General features: G+C 44.1%; 1 protein-coding gene across 1 annotated transcript in view; it reads left to right on the forward strand.

The window, feature by feature from the left end:
- LOC8039473 (nuclear pore complex protein Nup88) overlaps positions 1 to 16,654 on the forward strand; it is a 49,373-nt gene that overhangs the window by 11,098 nt on the left and 21,621 nt on the right. Inside the window, exons 6-8 of the mRNA XM_042291059.1 lie at positions 11,755 to 11,890; positions 13,335 to 13,433; positions 14,419 to 14,605. Coding sequence (XP_042146993.1) covers positions 11,755 to 11,890; positions 13,335 to 13,433; positions 14,419 to 14,605 — 422 coding nt within the window. The remainder of the gene's footprint in view (positions 1 to 11,754; positions 11,891 to 13,334; positions 13,434 to 14,418; positions 14,606 to 16,654) is intronic.

The raw sequence follows: 16,654 nt of genomic DNA on the forward strand, positions 1-16,654 counted from the left end.
TCAGCACAAGCTTATGCAATGCTTCTGCAATGTGCATTACACACCACCAAGATTGTAATTCTTCTCAGAAGATAAGGAGTGGCTCATTTTGAGCCTGCGCTGAATATGCCACGGTCAATTATGGCGTGCTCTGAAGACAACCTATTTAGCAGTCTGTATTAATATTTGCTACAGATGTTTCATATCTACAAAGCAAAGCACTAAAGCAGCCATAGCATATTACCCGTCTGATCAGAACTGCTCTTGTGACTAGGCCAGTCGTACGTTTTGCGGTACTGCAGTAGAAGCTCTGCGTCAGGCGATGGCCATGCAGCTGATCACCGGGATATACACCTTCTTGAGCCGATAGTTTCAGTTTTGCCATGGGTCCTTGAAACAAAATTTTGAGATAAGATATCTACAAAACTACACGAGGCATCAAAAAATAAAATAACCTCGTAATTCAGAGACACTTCCTACATTAAAAACAGTTGTAACCCTAAAATAAAAAAAAACAATTGTAGAGCCCTTCGACTTCACGTAAAGATGGAGGACCAGCGAAGCTGTGATTTTTACAATGTCTAGGACAATGCCTAGAAGACGACTTTTAGGACGACGCCTAGAGGACGACATCTAGGATGACCTAGAGGACGACGTCTAGGACGACCTCAAGGACGACGTCTAGGACAATCTCAAGGACAACATGTAGGATGACCTCGAAGACCATGCCTAGGATGACTTTTAGGAAGACCTCGAGGACGACTTCCAGGACGACCTCAAGGACGACCTCTCAGACGTCTTCTAGTACGACCTCGAGGACGACTTCTAGGACGACCTCGAGGACAATGCCTAGAGGACGACCTCTCAGACGACCTCAAGGACAACTTCTAAGACGACCTCGAGGACGATGCCTAGAGATGATAACAAGGGATCAAGACCTCACTATCTAATAATGCCGAGGAAGGCTCACTCACGCTGGTTGCCCCTATTTTATTTTTATTTATTCATACTTGCAACAACCAATGGGGAGTTTTCTGTGAACATCCGCGGGCGCATTTTTTCCAAGATGCTAGCACACAACAGCTTTGCTGTAAAAGTACCAGGGTTACTCTTTAATTAAGAGAGGGAACAACTCCAACCATGGAGAGCCTCCTGGGCAGACTGGTGCATGTTTTGGGTTGTCGCGTGGTAAAGAGGAAAGCGGACGGAGAGGCAGAGACGTTTGCAGACGAACGCTTTTGACTCCTCATCACAGCTCGTTTTGAAAACACGCGGCTCTGATCAAGCAATTGTCCCGCCTCTTAAACCTATGCTCTCTCTACCGACAAAACGCAAACTTGAGCAGAAACTTAATGCCATGCATGCCCCTTTGTTAGCTTCATGTTCCGTGTCGGCGTGGTAGCTTTCTGCCTCGAAAGTTCGAGTTCACTCGAGCACCGATTCAGCTAGTCGTCGCCATTCAGTGAATCACAGCCATTCAGCAATAGCAAGTGTGCTTTCGAGGTGCTGGCACCGCTGGCAACTAGACAAGGACGAGGAAAACAATCTCTTTGAAACAGAAGCGTACCATGCGCGACGAAGTGCCCATGAAAGTAAAGAATGCCGCTCCACCGCCCTTGTCCTCCACGGCAACCATTGAAGCCATCGACATGGTTCGTACGTACCTGGCAGAATCTCCACCTGATTGGAGCTTCTTGCACATTAAACGCATGCTCGGAATGTGCGGGTAGGGAAGCCTGAACCTCTTTCTGCAGGCACAATAAACATGAACTTGTTTATTGTGGTGTACCCTGCAAAAGTTTAGAATTGTTCGGATCCGTATGTGATACGAGCACAAAATTTACGGGCAAAAATTTTAAGAAACTTCTTTATTATATCTAGGTTCTTACAGTACATTTTACAGAATTGCTTCCATGAGATTTTTGTATTGAAGCTTGATATGGTGGGGTGTGTGAATATTGAGCTTTAAATTGAAATCGAATATTGACGAGATCATTTAATTAGACTTTCTCATTCCTAGTATTCAAGCTGAATATTTCTATACATTAAATATCAGTACCACCGGCAAACATTCAGGCTTATTCGGGAATGCTGCAGATATCGTGAAGAAAAACCTAACGGGCCTCTGCTGGGTCTAAATCAAGCCTAAATTCAGAAGCCTTGATTCCCTAACCATTTGAACAGAAAGTAGTTTGTTTCTTGTATTCCTTGAGCAAAGCTTTCAGTTTTCTTACTTCAGTCTCTATACTGCCATTTAGAATTATTTGGCCGAATTGAAGTGGCCTTTCACTTTTGGTAAAGTTAAGTACAGCACACCAAAAAGGTAACTCTGCTTGTTGTGTCCAAAGAGAATTATGAAGAAGTAGAGTGAATAGATAAACGAAAGCTGCAACTGACATTTCAGTCAAATGCTCCTGATACCAATTGACAAGAACCGCAACCCTTTCGTCGGAGTTGGAGTCGGCGACGACCTCTGGAAAGACTTGGAGACTATGTGTCATGAACAGTTCAATTTGCAATCTGGGGTTTTGGTTAACTGCTTAATTTAATTATTTTATTAATACTTCTTTTCTTGTCTGATGTGACATATGCATTTCCTTTTAAAAATGAGGGCAAAATGTTGTGTCCAAAGAGAATGATGAAGAAGTAGAGTGAGCGGATAAACGAAGACGATGCAATAGCTACTGCTCTGTCGGCATTCCTTCATTACTCATGGCTATACCACAGGATACCTCGGCAAAGCTCACTCATGAGTGCACTCACTCGCCCCACTGACCCTCACCTATCAGGCATGAGGTGAGGGTTAGTGAGATCATAAGCCTCGAAAACTCACGAGTTCGAGGTTGAGTGACAGGCGTGAGTTCGGTTAGTTCATGAGTTCGGTGAGGGGCGTGAGTTCAGTGAGGGGCATGAGTTTATGAGGTTGGTCAGTTCATAAGTTCAGTGAAGGGTGTGAGTTAATGAGTTTAGCGAGGCATAAGGTCCCTAAGGTGCCATGTGTTTGATGTAGGCTTGCGGGATGACATCGAGGGAGGGCGGGTCACGTGACTTCTCCTTACATTTCTGGGGAAGTGTATCTGACGCTCGCTTCACAATGGCATTGTTAGCTTGTACTGCTGGTTCTCTACAAATGATGGGAAAGGGGGAAAGGCGCCTATTGATTTATCTGCACTTTTCAGCTCCTGCTCGCTTCGTGGCGACTTGGCGTGGTCTTTTGCCGCTGGTCACTGCTTTGTGGTGGCATGACAATAGAGGGGGCAGGGCTCTCCCGCTCACCTTGACCGCTCTCGTGTAGACTGCGAGGCACCGATATACGCGTGGCGTTTTGTTGTTTCGTGAAGGAGGCAAACAGGCGCTATATGGATACGCCTGAAGGCAGACGTTGCTCTTTCGAGTATGATCGTCTTACGCACAGTCGCCAATCCTGAAGCCAACATTAATATGAAAGCCGACTTGGAACTGTCACGATTCGCCTGTGTACTTGTTTGTTCAAGTTGTAGCCCGGAGTTCTGTAAAAACGCGTGCATACATGTCTTCGTGCTTGAGTATGTCCGAAACGCCGCACTTGTTCGCAATTGGATTTAAGTGCTGCTACATTTATTTCGGAACATATAACAATTAATTCGATTGTGGATTGTCATAGAAAAATTGCGAATAATAATTTTCTAGATTGCATTTAGAGATAGGAAACAATCTTTTTACTTTCACTTAATATCGGTGATAACAAATTGACGTTCCTAACCTGCTATCCGACACCTCAATAGTTGCTCAAGAGGGGGCCATTGAGCATAGTCAGAATACTGGCTGCACACGAAAACATTTTGCGTGCCGGAGAAAGGGTTTTCTTACTAGCTCCAGTAGTATTTAGATATCAATTATGATTCCTATATATATTAATATTTATCAACCAGTACAGCTCATGCCAGTGCACATCTCAGTCGTTTACAAGGAGCGCTGTATGTCTTTTTAGCAACATGGTTTATTTATACGAGTGAATAATGGCAGAGGGGGGAAGATTTACATCTAAGTAATTAAAAAATATTTGATATGCGTGCATGTACATGCGTGCACGGAAGCAGCCTCACCGCCCAAACAAATTAAGTGCCCCATTTTGTTGTATCATACCAAACAAAATTAAGTTGCATAACCGCGCCTTTCTTCCTCCTCAAATACAGCATGTGTATGTATCTGAAACAGGCGATCAACAGTCACAAGTGAAGTAATTTAAATATCGAAGGTAAAAGAACTTGCGCTTACACCAGTGGGCCGTTCATTCATTAAAATTAGTGAAGACAAATTAAAAATTACCCTCCATCAAAAAATAATCAATTATTTTAATAGAAAACACAACTTCGTACATGTAGTTCGTAAATATTTGTATTCAACATATTGACAAGTTTGAATACGATCACACATTGTCTGAGCAACATAATACCGAAGGCATCTGACACTATCACGATTTTATTTTCAGGATCCATAAAGTATAGCATTTTACGAGGCACACAGTCTGTAGATTAGAATGTTCCAGTTTTCATTGGTATGTGCGGTGCAACAAGAGACAAGAGATGCAATAAAAAAATTAATATAGAATAATATGGTATGCACAAAGTTCTTCAATCGTTCCTTCTTCCAGAAGAAAAAAATATCCACCAGGCAGTTATTTTAGGTGAAATAATTTGTGTGAACGACGATAAATATAAAGATAGACTGTTCCGAAATAGTTCTACTCGGCAATGAATTGCCGAGCAAACCATCCAACCATCAAGGAGAAGTTTGCAATATGCAATGCAGAAACAAAATACACAGCCACGGAGGTGCATGTTGGAAAAATAATAATCCACACCTGAATAAACAGCGATGCAGACGCTCACTCCATACTTGCACGAAGTTGTTGCAAATGCTTGAAGCAAACAGTGCACACCGTCAAGAATACTTCTTCACGAAACTCGCGATGATGCGCCCTTGTATCCCAAGAAAGTGCTCGGCCGGCGCGTGGTTGGCGCACGAAAGGAGTCGAAGTGAAGCATTTCTTTTCTTTGCGACGTGACGGCTTGTGCCGGAGTGGCAGAAGATTGCAGTGACAGTAACAAAGTTGTAAAAGCCGCACAACACGAATGCCAGCGCCACAAGTACGGTGAGGGCAAGAACTACTTCTGAGTGAGAAAGGCTAGTGAGTGAGTGAGTTCATGAGTTTGATGAGGGGTGCGAGTTCGGTGAGGGACGTGAGTTCGGTGAGGTACGTGAGTTCAGTGAGTTTGGTGAGGGGCATGAGTTTGGGGAGTTTGGTGAGTTCGTGAGTCAAGACTTGAGTGTGAAGGTGAGTGAGTTTTTACTTTTTTACTTTGAGCTAGCCAAAAATGCTGACCTCTGCACCTCAGTGCTCAAAGTTCAAACCAAAACAAATGACTACCGTAAAATTCCGAGAGATGCCCCATCCCCGAAAGATAACCCACCCCTATTTTTTTCCGCTGGATAAGCGAACATTGCTGACTGAAAAGTAGTCATCTTTACTTAGTTGCCCCTTGCCACGAAAAGAAGATTGGAAGGGACATGACCTAAAAATAGCATGGTGGTAAATACACCAAAAAAACACAGTTACAGAGAAAAAAGTACACAGGACGAGGCGTAACTTGGAACTAAACTTCACTGAAAGAAACATAAAAAAAAAAAAATAATAAAACCGCACATGCGCAAGGATGATGGACTTTCACTGACCACCTGGAAAGCCTGCCGTCACTGTTGAGTGAGCGTAGCTTGACCGATAAAAGCCTGCTCCTTATTGGATAAGGCAACAGAAGGAGCACTGATACACACATTCATGCCATGGGCCCTTATCATGAATGCCTCATGTATCTCGCGTTCCAATTTTGTGTTGAATTTTCCCACAATCTTTGTACTTTTGAACTCGGCCTGGTACTTACACCTATCACAATGTAGAGCCAAGTGCTGTGCAAGTGCTATCACAATGTACAGCCAAAAATAGCATTTTTTCTACTTTTCTTTTATTGTACACCGAAAGTTAGCCCACTCTATATTTTCATTTGATTTGCTTTTGTTATTAAGTGGGCTATCTCTCAAAACATTACGGTAATATCTCTTTAGTGGAACCTACCAATACAATCTGTGACGAGCCTCAAAAGACGACTCGCGCGGCTCGTACGAGCTCCGGTGCCGCGCGTGCGAGCGCGAGAGAAGGAAATCAAAATAATAAAGAAAAAGAAGTTCTGCATGGAATCTCGGAGGTTGATGTGTCTTTCCTGCGCTTGGAGCCCTTTTCTCTTGACGACCAGAACGAATCGTTACGTATGGCGCCCGTACGGGGACCCGGGTCTTCAGAAAATTCACGCTAACAACCTATGTGGGGACGGCGCTCACTTTGACCAGGTCTCCACCAACCACTGTCGCCTGGACGGCCAAGGTTTCAAGGTAACTCCAAGATGGCGGAACGTTCCATCAAAGTTTTCCGAAGGCTGGATGACGACGCCAAGGACGCCGCATACCAATCAGTCATCAGCGAAACGGAGATCCTGAAAGCCGAGGTGAAGCAGCTATGCCTACAGCTAGCAGAGCTCAAGAACGCGACCTCTGCGCAACCGATCGACCGGCTGGAGGACATACCGCGCCCTTGCGACGACGCCACGAACAGACAGCTACAAGCAACAGAGAATTTGATTTGCGGACTGCTGGCCCCTGTCGTGGATCGTCTTGATCAGCTCGAGGCAAAGATGAGGAGAACTTTGTCGGCAGAATCGCTGTGCAGCGCAATCTCTATCGAAGACCTTTCCGAGAGCGAGTCCGCCAAGAAAAAAAAGGCTTAAGGCACCCAAGAAAAAATCTCCTGTTACAGCTAAGTCAGCCGCAGATACTGCAGTCACGCCAGACCGGCCGATAAAGTCGCTGACCAACGTGGCTGTCAGCTCGGTTCCTCAGCTAGGCAAGGACGTCATCTCCTGGTTTCACCAGATGGATTTCTGGTTCCAGACGTTTAAAGTCGCACCAAGTGAGGCCATCCCATTGATTGTATTCAAGCTACCACCTAGGGACTTCATGTGGGTGAGGTACCACCTGAAGACAACCAAGGTAACGACATGGGAGCAAATGAAGACCACTTTCCGTCGTCGTTACAACCTGGACAACGAAGTTGCAGCGAAACAGAAGATGTTCAGTGCAAGTCAGCGTTCGGGAGAGTCCTGCACAGACTGGAGCTCATCGACGAGTGCAACTACCCAGAGACGGAGGTGGAGAAATGCAGGGTTATCCTGGCAACACTGTCTGACAAACCACGAAAGCACTACTTCGATAGACTCTTTGCTTCGTTGGATGAGTTGCTGGACTCCTTCCTCCGCTTCGACCAGGTAGTCTTCAGCCAACCAAAGACACCGGCATTGACGGTAGCTGCAGAGCCAGCTCAGGTGGCGAAGGTAACCAAGAAAGCGTCCTCCTTCCCGCTCTTGAAGCAGGACCGGTCGCCGCCTCGTCAGAACACGGACAACGGTCATTGTCAGCAGCCTCTTTCTCCACGCGAGAAGCAAGAGAAGCAGCACGTGTCGCCTCAATGCCCGTCAAAAGCTTCACAGAATTTTCGGTGTTCTTCGTTTCGTCACCCGGAAGTTCATCCGCTGTGCCTCAATTGTAAGAAGAGCGGCCACTTCTCCATGCGTTGTCGGCAGGAGCTCACACCAGAATTTTTGGAGTGGCAACAGCGCTTCGAGTCCACTGCAGCACCAACGCAGGGAAACGACGAGCTGATGCCTCTGACGCCTGCGAGAGGTCATCAGTAGTTTGGCGCATCCCATGTGGCGCAGCAGTGGGCACCAAAACAATTCAGGTTCAACTGAACGGACAGCCTCTGACAGCTTTCTTGGATTCAGGGGCAATGAGAAGTCTCATCAACGTTTCCATCGCCGACCAGTTGCACCTTCTGATTCAACCTTCTTCCATCTGTCTCCAGGGTGCAAGTGGTCAATCCCTCACGAACCTAGGCGAAGCGACTGCCACAGTGACAGCTGACGGACAGACGCTGAACCAGGCATTCATCGTGGTCCCACACCTGGAGGAAGAAAAGTTGCTGCTTGGTGACGATTTCCTGACAGCATGCAAGGCTATGATCGATTGGGGTGCAAATTGCTTCTTGATTCCTCCGCCTACGACATGTCATAAGGTCATCTCGGTTACGGAGCACCTGATACCTCTGCCGTCACGAAAGCTTGTTCAAGCACGCCTGAAGAATCTTGTCCGAGGGCAATCAACGAAGATAGAGGTGTATGGCACAGAATTGCTCTACGACCGTCACTGCCTTCTAGTTGAACCCATGGTTATGGATAAGACCGAGAGCACGTTCTACGTACTCCTGGCCAACCCGTCGTCTCGACCAGTGGCTCTACCCTCTGATGCTACTGTCGGAGTCGCTAGGGGGGAGTCACAAGTGTCGAAGACATCGAGCTTAGCGACGACGAAATTGCTTCCATCTTAAGTGGCTCAAGCCTGCCTTCGTCGAAGGACCTAGATCGCCCAGATGCTTTGGAAATCGTCGGCCCTCAACATCAACCGCTATCGGTTGAGGGTGTCACGTTCAACATTGGTTCAATGCTGGCACCTGAAGAGCTTCAAAAAGTTCAAGTGCTTCTTGCGAAAAACATGGCTTGCTTCGCGCGAACCAGCACTGACGTTGGAAACTGTCGGCCTGAGCAGCACTCCATTCCGACAGGTAATGCAAGACCTATCTCCCAGAGACCACGTCGGCTGTTGCCGGCGCAGCGTGATGTCGTCAAGGCGATGATCAAGGATCTCAACGATGCCAAGATTGTGCAACCATCGCGCAGTCCGTGGGCATCCCCCTTGGTTTTAGTCACGAAAAAGGACGGATCAACAGGAATGTGCGTCGACTACAGAAGGATCAACGCGGTCACTGAAGACTTTGTCTACTCCTTTCCGCGAATTCAAGTGCCTCTACCCGATGACTGAACTTTTGGAATTTAAAGTGTGTGCACTTGTTTATAGCGTATCTTTCCATTTAGCATTTTGTATGTACATATTCATTCACTCTCGTGCATATCTCAGAGTGTGGTATTTGTTTAATGTTGTTTTGTTTTTGTCTTATGAAAGCGCACTGTCGGGTCGACAGTTTCTAAAACCCCAGCATGTGACGAGCCGCAAAAGACGACTCGCACGGCTCGTGCGAGCTCCGGTGCCACGCGTGCGAGCGCGAGAGAAGGAGATCAAAATAATAAAAAAAAGGAAGTCCTGCGTGGAATCTCGGAGGTTGACGTGTCTTTCCTGAGCTCTGAGCCCATTTCTCTTGACGACCAGAACAAATCGTCACACAATCATAGCCAGGTTTCTCACCTATTAAAACTGGTATTGAAATGTATAACTATCAGCTGTTTAATGGGTTGCCAGCATGTCAGCTGTTCCTGAAGCCAAACTGGTTAAATTTTTACCACTTCTTTGCAGCTCATGCTTTTCTGCTGATCTCTAACCTGACAACTGGAACTACTTCTTGGCTGCACGCGTGCACGACCGCTCAATCTCGCGATAAGAGAAATATCTTGTCGAAGTTCAATGCGACTGGATAAACTGCGTGCACCGTGGTACAAAAATGATGTCGCCATTATCGTTTGAGCTGTTTGAGCTGATTACCAGTGTTACTGCAGCTCCCCAATCCATAGTTTCGGTTTTGACATAAATCCCCGAAACATTTGATACTTAGAACTAATAAACACAGTACTGAAAAAAACGACGGTGGTGTACTCTGCCATTCAGATATGCCAACCGCACTTACAAATAATATTATATTTGTAAGTATTTGTATTGCAAAGACTTAGAAAATATTGCGTAAAAATCAAGAGTATTTGCTAAATTGGATGTAGGTACTGTTGCACCTGCAGACTGCAACCTATAGGAGTTTCGACTGGAGTCGTGAATATGGAAGGGCTTGCGTTTCATCTTTGTTTCCAGTATCGTCATGCACGCACACACACAACATTGGGATTCTGTTTTAGGTTCAAACATGCATTGGATATCAGAGACCAAAAAAGCTGGCTCTTGCATGTATCACTCTAATCTTGTCAACAATTGTAATGAAGAATGATTAGTGATTATTTCAGGAAGTTCCTTACCGTGTTTACTCGCATAATGAACACATTTTTTTTTCCGAAAAATGTACACATATTTGCGTTCAATACGGGGGGGGGGTAAAAGTTTTGCATTTACGCACTTTGCGCAAATGTCATTTTAGGTGCCAATATGACATGGCACAGTACTGTGGCACGTCTCCACTGACGGAGACGTGCCACAGTACTGTCCCACGACCAGCCCATGACTGGTCGGGGGCATGTGACAGTAACCATGCTGTATAAATTTGCTAACCTTTTCTAAGGTGCTTTTGGCGTGCCTTTTGCCAAAGAAAAAGCGCCCTACGAAGCTCGCTCAGCACGGAGAGCGATGCGCCCGTTTTTAGGCCTAACCGCTTTCATGATATCCCTGTTTGAAAGCGGATCACAGGGGATGGCGTGTTTGGTGACATTAATGCATGCGATGGACGAAGCACGTCCGGGGTGTGCAATTCCTTGACTCCCACTTTGCGAGGCGTGTGCGCCACTTGGTTTCATGGTTGATCACTTCCACAACCACGCAATTCCTGCCATTACAAAAGTGGCTTGGCTTGGCTTGACTTTGCGTAGCCTAGCCACTTGGCGGCAAAAGAAAATTGGCGGGCTTGGTGGCTAGCCAACTAGCTGAGCCAGACGCAGTTCAAGACTGGCAAAGCCGAAAATTAAAAATGTGTTCATTAGGCATTTTTAAATATTGATGCTTGTTGTGCGGGGTGCGTTCATTATGCGAGTAAATACGGTACCAAGTATTGCTGAGTATAATTGAAGTTTTGGAAAAGCAAGATTGATTTTTATGGACATTTCTGGTTCTCTTCTCTCGCTGTTTACCTGAAGTGTTCTTGTATGCCTTGAACTATTATAAAATATGAAGCAAGCATCCACCTGTTATTTTTACTTTATTATCTATTGAGCTTGAATAAGGTTTTCAAGCAATAACTTTATATGTGAACCTTTCACAGACCTTGCTTCATGGAGTTATGAATCTCCTAAAGTCAACATGACGCCACCAGACGTGAAGTTGGGGGAGACTTCCGGTTTGGAGGGACACGCCCCCAATAATGACCAAAAACAAACAAAAGCAAAAGACCCTATTGAACGGGAAGGATGCGATTGGTGGCGCTCCCACCAACCGTGACCTCTACCTCCGACTTCACTTAGGATCTTCTCATTTGGTTGGCTTGAGCCTGTGTGTCGCCTCATCTTCCTACCTTCATGCCTTGCTTGCTCGTGTTGGTGTTGGTCACACCACATGACATGGTGTCACTATGTCACATGGCATCACAGTGTCATGTGATGTCACAGTGTGAAGTGATGTTGTGGTGCCATGTGACATCACAATGTCACATGATGTCACAGTGTCATGTGGCATCACAGTGTCGCATGACGTGATGTCACAAGTGCCGCCCGTTAAAGACACCATCAACTACTACCATACTTTAATTGCAATTGACAGAATGTCTAAGCCAGGCAATCTTTTTCTTAGTATTTTGTGTTAGTAAGATGTTCTGGTAAAACATTTGCTTCCATTTAATTATTAATGCCAAATTTTTGAAGGGACATTCTTGATGTTGTTGACATTTATTAATTGAATCCAGGAAAGAAACACCTGTTTCTGTCATTGAGGGATTAGTGATGGCTATTTTGTTTTTCGCTGCTTTTTCAGACATTCAGCCAAAGTTTCGAGCAAGACCAGAAAGAGGTATCTCTGTATGTGTTCGAGAAAGTCAAACTGGAACTGTCCCTTGCCCCTGCTGGTGGTGAAGACGACTCTTACAGCTGCCCAATTCGCCTTTTCAAAGGTTTGCTTTTCATTCTGTACCTGGAGAGTGACTTATACAGGGTCATCGAGATAAATCTACAAAATTCACCATATTCAGGAAAACACACAGAGGCAAAGATAAAATGAATATCGACCGTTTTTTGTGCTTTGCTTGGTCTGCCGTAACGTCTTCCTGGCTGACAAATTATCTGAGCGTCTTGGCAATGCTGTAAGCAGGGATGGGCAAAATACATGCAAATATGTATCGAAATGCAAATACAAAATACTTCGTCAAAAATGTATTTAATTACAAATCTAATTACATTTCCAAAAAAGCATTTAAGTACAAGATACAAATACAACAAAATGTATTTGGTCTCCTCCAAATACTTTTCCAAATACGTTCCTCAAAATTTGCGTCAGCGACTTCAGGGCACCTGCAACGGGTTTCTGGGTATCTCATTTTAATTTTGCATCGCACACTCGGGGGTTAGTGTGCGAGACTTTAGTAACATAATAGAAATATAATCACAAAAAAATATAATCAGCTCGGACGTAATAGGTGAAAAAAGTACAGAGCTTCAAGCAGCTGTTTTTGTCGATTACATTTTGGTATAGATCAACAAAGAACTGAGACGACCAAGACGCGCAGCACTAACTAAAGAATTTTTTATTGTTACAACTGGCATCAGTTACGAAAATCTGGACGACCCGCGCATTTAGAATGTTCCAGGCAAAAATATGGATGGAAATCAGGCTGGAAAGCATCACAAGTTGTCACAGGTACTTATTTAGCAAGTCTGCCTGTGAACGTCGATTTCGTCACTATTTTTGCCCTGGACTAGCACCGTAATCACAAAGTCACTAAACGCTTGTGCTTGATTGAGAGACACTGCATTCGGTGCAGAACATAGTTTTCTTCCTGCTCTGGACAGTGACAATAAATGTGAGGGACGTATTTTCGCCCACAAAATTGTATTTAATTACAATTGTGTTTGAAATACCCACGTTTTAGTATTTAAATACACACGTCAAATACATTACCCAATTTGTAATTAAATGCAAATGCAAAATACACAAAGTATTTAAGATACGTATTTCAAATACTTGTATTTGAAATACTGCCCATCCCTGGCTGTAAGCTTGTGTCTTCTTGTAGCCATACCACGCAATTATTTGCATAGGTGACTTTCCGGTGCGAAGCGATTCAAGTATTGTTACCCTCTGGTTGTATTCGCTACTCATTTTTGAGCAAGTCACGAATTCTTTATCATGCGTTGGCCCACTGTCGAATCACGGGCCGCAGAAGTGCAGTAGAGTGGGTCAGCTTCATAGTATGGTTGAGAGACGAAATCTGGAAAAAGTCTGGATCGATCTCGACGGCCCTGTATATCATCAATAGACGTGTTAATGACTGGAAACCAGTATGTGATCCTCTGCCACTTGGAAAAACAAATAGGCATCTGCTGTTCTTGTCCCCGCAGATCCCACAACACCATTGCGGTACATCTGCAGTCATGGCTCCGGCATTCATGCAGTTGCTTTACCATTCATAGACCACTTGCAGGAGTTTGCTGAGGATGGTATGTTGGGTCTAATTCCTTTATGCTTTCCACTAGGAGGTCTGTTCTCCTCCAAGGAACTTTCTTGTAGGTATTATTTTCAAGAGTAAATGCGCTTAGGGCAGACATCAGGGTGTCAGGGTAAAGAGGGGCTTGTCGTGCTTATGACTTAGTGGGTCCACTGAATTGAACAGTTGGACACTGCCTAGGTTAATAACTGAAATAAGTGGGAGTTCTTTATTTTGAAAATCATGAACCTCTGACGAGTTATACAGCATTAAATTTATAGTAAGTGAAGAAAGCTTATTCTAAGATTTCTAGATAAATAAAGAAATATAAAAAAATTTTGCATTTTGTAAAATACCGAGCATCTGCCCATTCCATAATAAGCGCCCACCGCTCAATATCATAACACTCAGAAAATATGGAAACGGCATATCTTTACATATTGTTGATGTAAGGAGCGCCCATTATTCGTTTTACATAATTATCTTCAAATTTTGAGTGGGCACCATCAAAGGTGCGTGGGGGGACTTGACTTTTTCTCCAAAGTATTCTCAGCCCAATCCCTAGATTTCTGCAATGGAGTCCTACTATTACAGTGGGAAAACAAGTGAGGAGAAAGACAGAGGTCAAACATGTACCTCCTTGCAGGCTGGACGAGTGGCTCCAGTTCGACCTAAAGCCCCTTGACGTGTTTGTGTTTGTCTGATGAGAAACAACAAATGCGCTAGTGCAAGAGGCGTGTGCCTGTGTGGCCAATGGAAACAAGTGGTGGCGCTCTGAAATGAATAACTCTTGAAGGCAGGTGGCGGTGTAACACTCACTCGTGGCACATGCCTTGCACGTTTGCACAACAATGCTCGTCGGTACTTGTAAGGTATGCAAAGCGTGAATTAATCGCGGGGCTTTGGGTTGTAACGGGCTTCCGCTTTTGGCTCCCTCATGCTCTCTGTTGTGTGGACGTGGAGCCGATGAATTCTTTCAACTTCAAACTTTGTTGCAGAAGAGAGCCGGCAACTGCCGTCCCACCTGCACGCAGACCCATGCATCGTGGAGAACTTGGTGTGCACGCGCGCCCTCCCCAGCAGCAGCCCCGCCACCCCCGTGGGGGTGGCCGTCGTGCCCTGGTACCCCGGACCCATCCTAGTGGTGCTCACAAATGCCTGGAAGCTGCTCACCATCTCCCTCGTGTGAGCAACGGCACACCCCTAACGCTGCTTCCCATTCTTTTGTTCTCGCAGTAATGGGTCGGACGGAGTCCAGGAACGTTGGGGTTCGCCGGTATTCAATCTTTGCCGAGATGACCTCGAAACATCTTGGAGGAGGGTGGGGGGGGGGGGGACATACTTAGCGCAGAAGTTTAATAATAATAATAAATTTATTTCCATCGATTGTGATGGTGGGACCAATGGAAAAAAGCTGCGATATGCAGCTTGACTGGTCCTCGGGCCCCTACAATGGTCAGTAGCAACGGAACGGAAATAAAAATAAATAAATACACACAAAAAGTAACAATTGAAAGATACATAACTACGCAGTTGCCTGTTTTTTTGAAGCAAATGGACAAACATAAAAAGCAACAATTAAAATTTACAAAACTATGTACTCTTGCCTAATAATGGAGCAAAATAAAACAGAAAATAGAAATCAGGTACAAATCAGGAGCAAAAATACAAACGCAATTCTTTAAAAGTTTTAAAGTCAAAATCTAGACCATCAATATAAAAATTATTTAGCAAGCGTGGCAGGGCAAATGTAAGCATTTGGAGACCATAGTTTGTTCCCTGAGTGACCATCTGCCACTTCTCCACTCCGTGAGTGGGGTATGCTGGTGAATTTTCCTGTAAACCTGCAAGGTTTACTAAAAAACATGAGCCCCTTAATTTTTCCCTCCTGAAACTAGCACATAGTCTATAATCGTATAACTTGTGAATAGTAATTATCTTAAAATTTCTAAATATTTCAGAAGTGTGAGCATCATAAGGGACATTACATATGCTTCTTAATATTTTTTTTTGTAACAAAAACAATTTTTCCATATTGGTTAGTGTCAACAAGCCCCATACTAGATGGCAGTATATTAAGTGAGAGTAAAATAGAGAGTTGTAAACTAACAATTTAACATTCGTGGGCAACAAAGAACGGTTGCGATTTAGGATCCCAATTACTCGGCATAATTTTGGAATAAGATAATTTATATGACAATCCCAGGACATGTTCTCATTAAAAAATACGCCAAGAGTTTTGAAGGAACTAACTATTTCAATTGGACAAGAATTTAAACTCGGTGATCTAGATAAATCCACAGACTTGTTTTTCGGACGAAAAATTATTGCTTTTGTTTTATTAATGTTTACCTTTAAAGAGTTACAATCGCTCCAGGATTTTATCTTTGATAAAGTGTGGTTGGCCATATCTATTAAGTCATCACCTGTTTCGGAAGAAAAAAATATGCTAGTATAATCCGCGTAGTTAACAAATTTTGCTTCCCTGTTAACGTTAACAATGTCGTTGACGTATAAGTTAAAAAGAAAGGGTCCCAAAATACTTCCTTGCGGAACAGTTGAGGTGATGGGTTTTACCGTGGATGAGTTACTGTTGATGCATACGAATTGTTTACAATATTGCAAGTAGGACTGCAAAAGCAACAGTGCCTGTCCACGGATACCATACTTTTCAAGTTTTTTTAAATAAGACATCATGACTTAGGCAGCCAAATGCTTTCGTGAAATCTAAAAATAACCCTAGCACTATTTTTGGACAATACATGGAAGCATATGTGAAGTTAACATTATGAAATTTTTGTTCATAGGAAATGGTCTTAGAGTTGCCCTATAATTATGTTCATTGCCAATATTCTTTTTTTTATGTGCACTGCTCTCGGGTTTCTCTTTGCTCGTCTCTTGAGGCTGGCCGTACGTCTCCTTTTTTGGGCCGGCTTATCACTGTTGTTTCTGTTTATAATCCATCAGACATTCCACTGCACATTCATTATCTTCAAAGACTGGTTGCACAGCTTCCTCATCCTTTTTTTACTTTTAGGAGATTTTAATGCTCACCACTCCTTGTCAGGTGGTGCTCGGTATGACTCGCGTGGTGGGTCCTTGAGCGATTTTTATTATCATTTGGGCACAGCCCAAATGATAATAAAAACCAAAAGCAGCTCATAACTTGTCTACATCTATCGATCTTTCTATCTCATACCCCCTCAATGTTTTCTTTATTTAATGGAAATTCTA

The sequence above is a fragment of the Ixodes scapularis genome, unplaced genomic scaffold (assembly GCF_016920785.2).
Source record: "Ixodes scapularis isolate PalLabHiFi unplaced genomic scaffold, ASM1692078v2 PGA_scaffold1__304_contigs__length_218370807, whole genome shotgun sequence".
NCBI classification, from domain to species: Eukaryota; Metazoa; Arthropoda; class Arachnida; order Ixodida; family Ixodidae; genus Ixodes; species Ixodes scapularis.